Source organism: Mercenaria mercenaria, chromosome 4 (assembly GCF_021730395.1).
Source record: "Mercenaria mercenaria strain notata chromosome 4, MADL_Memer_1, whole genome shotgun sequence".
NCBI lineage: Eukaryota > Metazoa > Mollusca > Bivalvia > Venerida > Veneridae > Mercenaria > Mercenaria mercenaria.
In genome coordinates, this window is record NC_069364.1 from 12,119,117 (window position 1) to 12,124,738 (window position 5,622).

Here is a 5,622-nt window from a genome sequence, read left to right on the forward strand (position 1 = left end):
AAACAGATAATTAAGACTAGACTTATTCCAATACAGTTGTGGATATAGAGTAGTGAAGTGCAAAGCATATTATATATTTTGTTACTCAGCTACAAACATTTGGAGCATTAAAGAAACCTTCATAAAGTCATTTCTAATAGTAGTAAAACAAACAAAACAAAAAAAAGCAACCAAAAAAAAAAAAAAAAAAAAAAAAAAAAAAAAAAAAAAAAAAGAACAAATCTAGACTTTTGGCATTTTTTGAACATTTGTGTGAATTCAGAAACACTCTAGATTGAACTCAGACTGCGAAACGTAAAGTGGATTCTAGGATTCTAAAATACTTAATTGACATGGATGCAGACAAAGAGAAAGATTGATTAAACGAACCACTGTTGATTATTTGAACTTATAATTTGAGACTGATGAAAATAAGATTCTTCGTCTGAGAAAATTAAATATTGAACAGAAATATATATATACAATATTGACGAAACGATGGATAAAATCTTAATGCATAAGGAGGTGATTTGGTTCCCTTGACAAATAGGCCTAGTTATTTGAGCGTTTAATGAGTATGAACATTGAAAAAGTTCGGTATCTTTACACGGTTCAACAAAGGCTTAATTGTCAATTTTATTATTGTTGATATGTGTCTGAATAATATTGTAAGCAAAGTGATACCTTCACTAACTGATCATTTGACCTGTCGCCTACATGTAAGTGTGATAGTTTGATAAAACAAATAATAGTCTTTGTGTTGGGGAATTTTCGAGCAATATGTCACTGTTAACTTACAGAAAAAAACACTTTGTAGGTGATGTAAAGCAGATTCATTAATATATACGAAACTTTCCTAGCTGTCGTTGTTGTAATAATAAACTAATATTTTGACTACATTGGTTTTGATATATTTTCTAAAGTCTTGTTTTCTTTGCCCAAAACGATGCAATAGTGATATCTGACAGGTAACATATAAATACTTTTCTCGGGCAAAATGTGCAAATAAGTGTTATGGAATCTCCTGGTGGGGATAAAATGCATGAGTTTGGATCATGTCGACCTGTAAGAGTGCGGTTAAATACACCATAAACCTTTTTACCCTCTGCAGTGATGTTGATTTCCCTGGCTGTTCCAAGGCGATGCACAACTTGCCATTATTTTCGATGCCGCTATAAAACTAATTTATATAAAAAATTTACTAACATTACCAATATCGAACATAGATATTTGACAGTATTATCTCACTGACACCTGTTTCTGTAAATTTTCAGGTTACCGGATACCAATAGATAGATTTCAAACGATCCAGTCACATGTTTATGGAAACTGCTTTACGTTGGATCACGACGATGTTGTAGCTCGAAGAAGCGGCCGGAAGAACAGCTGATACATAGTTCTCAATCTGGAAACAAAGGAGTATCTTGAATACTATACAACTTCTTACGGTGTCCGAATGGTGATACATGAAAAAGGTACCTATCCACTTCCAGAACAAGAAGGCGTTACACTTAATCCTATGACTGAAGCTCATGTTGGCTTACACATGCACACCATTACCAGGCTAGGAGGGAAATACGGCGAATGTACGGACGGGCGTGAATTCTTCGAAAAATTTAAAATGAATTACACTATTCCTTTGTGTTATTACTTTTGTGAATTAGAACGAATAAGACGTGCATGCAGGTGCCTCCTGGGATCCTCTGTTGTCATGAATAGTACATCAGAAGATCGCATTTGTGATTTTGAAAACGATGAGCAATGCGTTGAAAAAATAGCTCAAAAGATTCTCAACAAAGAGATTAAATGCGGTTGTGCAAGTCCTTGCATGCAAACGGTTTACACATCAACGTTGTCAAGTCGTGCATGGCCTCATAAACATTATCTGAAGAATGTACTTTTAAAAGATGTTTGTAAACGAAATCCTAACAGTTTGAGACATGTCGGAGGAGCTTCCCGTCCAGCTTGCGATATGATTATAGGTCAACTTACAAAATCAGAACTGGAAACTATTTCCGGTAATTTTCTAGCCGTTTATATCTATTTCAAAGAACTGAACTACGAGGTGATTTCGGAGGAGGCCTTGTATAAAACAGTAAGGTTTCTGTCCGATATTGGCGGTGCTTTGGGACTTGTGTAGAAATTCTCGAAATTGGGCTAAGTATTTTGCTTTTGATTAAACGCAAAAGAGAACCAACTGAAGACTAAAACATTTAAAGAAACCAAGCTCTCTTATGATATTTTGAAGGTTGGATAAATTCATGATCCTAGTACTTCGAAAAATAAGAGAAATAACATAGCTTCTCGTCTCTTACTCCAAGAAATATTGACGTCATTCATAGTGTTTGGTTGAAATGTTAATATTTCAGTAAAACTTTACGGAATATAGTGTTAACGCTTACTGTAAGCTTTGTAACTGGTGGTGGGCAAGATATTAAATTTCCATTAATGTTCTATATCATTTTTAAACAGTATGAGAAGTCTTATGCATTTATTCTTAAAATTGTATTACTTTGTAAACTTATTTAAATAGAACGTAAAAAGTAAACTATTATCTTGGTTTTTTAAGCAGATAATAAAATGAAACATGTTAGTTGAGTATTGAAAACAAGTTTGCTGTGGTTCTTTAGACATGCGAATTCATGAATAACAGACACAAGCAATGTTTACAGGCATAGAGCAAGAGAAACCTGTAATGTTTATAAGATTTCTTCTTTAAATTTTGATTTTATTGATTAGTCAATGTTTACTGACCTAGCTCTTAAGACAACATTTAAATGAATTGATTTCTACTGTGTTCCAGAATATCCAACCTTAATACTGATAAACAGTGTATAAAAATTACTTTAGAAAGATTGTCTTTTGTTTTTTCAGGAATGTTCTTTTTATTCTTAGTGTTACATGTAAGTTCTGGAACCTTCCAAGATATATTAAACGGGATACTATCTGGCGATAGGCGAGAACCTATATTAAAAGTATTAATGAAACTTTCTTGTATTTCTTAAGCAAAATATTACCAGTGTGGATATTTAATATTTTGAAAGATTGTTTGAAGGATTTGTTTTAAATTGTGGATTTAAAAAGCTATCTTTGTGGAGAGGATTTATAATTTTTGGATATAGATCTATTAAAGTTACTTTTGAATTGTTGTGAATACTTTTGAATTTATTCTGATTGGATTTAAATTTGACTTGAACAGGATTTGGACTTCTTTTTAAATTTGAGATTGGATTTTTACGGCGCTTTGACATTTCTGAAAGCATTTGTATTGTTACTTAAATTTATGAATACAATTTTGTTTTGTTAATAGTTATTGGTTTGTCTTTCTGTTACTTTTCTTTACTGTAATAAAAAATTGTTACCCTCTGACGTAACACTATGTGAACACATAAATATTTAAACTGCCAAACTGTTTCACACACACACAAAATTAACAAATCTGGTTTGCTGAAATAATAAATATGCATTCTCGTGTTCATTTTAACGTATATTTGTCATCACTTAACGCTTATACAAATACTTATTATTAAGATTAAATGCACAGTGTTTGATGAGTTTCAATCATGCATTTCGTTGAATATTTAACTGGAGAACATTCTGCCTTTATCTTTCACTTCTCTGAAATAATAATGATAATAATATTGATAATAACAATAATAAAAGATATTGTAAATACCACTGTCAGTAGCATATTAAACAGCTTTACACTTTTAGCATGAGATCTCATGTTTCACTTCTACATTTTCAAAAGTTTATGAAGACAAATAATATACATAGATTTCAAAAATAACAAGAGGACTTTCTAACGTGGCCATTCTACGCCAAATCAATTATTTCATATAAAAGGTAACGGAGAAATGGAAACTTTCAGAAGTACTTATTCGTATACATACTCGAATACTTGATTTTAAAAAAAGCAGTCATGACCGCACCCTGCCTCTTGAGGCCTATATAACCCTATTTACCCCTATTGCCGAAAACTAGTGCCTAAAGCCTAATACGGTACGCCCAGACGGGCTGCATATAGAGGTTCAACCCCTTGGTTAATGGTGCCATCACTTATTATTTTCAAAAAGAAAGAAATACTACACACTACCCTACCAATAGAGCATGTGTAACAGGACTGTCAACACTTTAACAGATCAGTCAGTACTCAATTAAATCCTGTTATCTCCCAGGTTCTCTGTTATATTTTACTGCATACTAAGAAAAAATACAAGAAAGGATCAATTGGGTTCAATCAGCTTTTATTCATTACAGTACCAAATCACAGCATTTTATCAAAAGTATAGACCTGATGTAACTAACAATACATGTATATGGCCAGCAAAATTTATAGTGTAAAAAACCTCAAGAGTAACATGGCCAAGAATAGTGGGGAAAGTTTTAGTTTTTTGAATTTAGAACATCCAGATCGAAAAATAAAAATATCCCTTATTTATTTTAGAAGGGGCTAAGCTCTGACAAAAGGTAGAATTTACCTTGCGAGTGTCTGCGAACTAGCAACTAGCAAACTAAAATGAAAAATATTGCTCTATATATACCCTGGCATAGCCCAAAAGCATGAGAATTTCATGCTCAGATATTCAGTAACACACAAGGGGTATACATAAAGTTTTTATATAGTACAAATTGAACCGATAAAGGTACTGTAACATTAAAGGGATTAACTACAGATAGGCCAAGATAATAATTGAACAGCCCACATTCAAATAAAGTGGTCAGTGTAAAATTTAAATGCTTCAGTAATTATACATATAAATCTGTGCTGTAAAACAAGTGAATTTTGTGATAAATCAAATTCAGCAAGTACTGTCAACTTTTCACTTAAGGAAATAGACATTATTGCTTTATATTAAATCAAAATAAGCATAGTTTATTATCTTTAAATACAGAATAAACCATTCCTGCCTCACATGTACTAGCAAGTACATTAATCAAACAAACCTTGAAAATATTAATGTTGGAATGATAACTTTGACAAAAATTTAAAAACTCTTACCTGCTGTTACTGCATGTAAAGCAATTAAAAAAGATTTAAACATCAAATATAAAGTATCTGAAAAACACCGTTTTAAAATTCTGAATGTAACAAGTCATTTACTTTTGCGTAGTTCTAATGGCAGTTCATTCCACAATTTTGGACCGATAGTACAGAAACTTCTTTCAATAAACGTTTTGCAGTTGTTGTAGGGAAACAACATAACGACATTAAGAATTTGATGACGATTTCAAACCTTGACTAATAAGAACATACTCTGTAAGCAACTCTTTTAAATAAATAGGTGATCTGCCAATGTGACAAAATATATGAAAGAAATTCTTAATCCCAATCCTTGCTTTCACCGGCAAAGAATGTAAGTCATACAGTTCTTGTTTGGAAATGTAAAATATTCTCCTGTTAAGGAAAGGTTTTGTGCACATGTTTTGAATACGTTTCATCTTAGGCATCTTACAATTAGCTACACCATACAGTATGGCGTTGACACATTCGAAAGATAGCAGTATAAATTTATCTAGTATTATAATAATATCTGGGGCCGTATTCATAAAGGATCTTAGGTATAAGTGTTGACTTAAGTTTAAGATTTTACTTACGTTTGTGGTGATTTCAACTTAAGTCTAAGTAAAAACTTAAGTTCT

General features: G+C 32.0%; 1 protein-coding gene across 1 annotated transcript; it reads left to right on the forward strand.

Annotated features, from left to right (window-relative positions):
• The first annotated feature begins 1,332 nt into the window (after positions 1-1,332).
• Positions 1,333-2,305, forward strand: LOC128556725 (degenerin mec-10-like). The gene has a single exon (XM_053542380.1). The coding sequence runs from the start codon at positions 1,436-1,438 to the stop codon at positions 2,117-2,119; it is 684 nt and encodes a 227-aa protein (XP_053398355.1). The 5' UTR covers positions 1,333-1,435; the 3' UTR covers positions 2,120-2,305.
• The last annotated feature ends 3,317 nt before the right edge of the window (positions 2,306-5,622 follow it).

What these genes read in the sequence shown, in the direction of transcription:
- LOC128556725 (XM_053542380.1), top strand. Translation starts at nt 1,436, where the DNA reads ATGGTGATACATGAAAAAGGTACCTATCCACTTCCAGAACAAGAAGGC.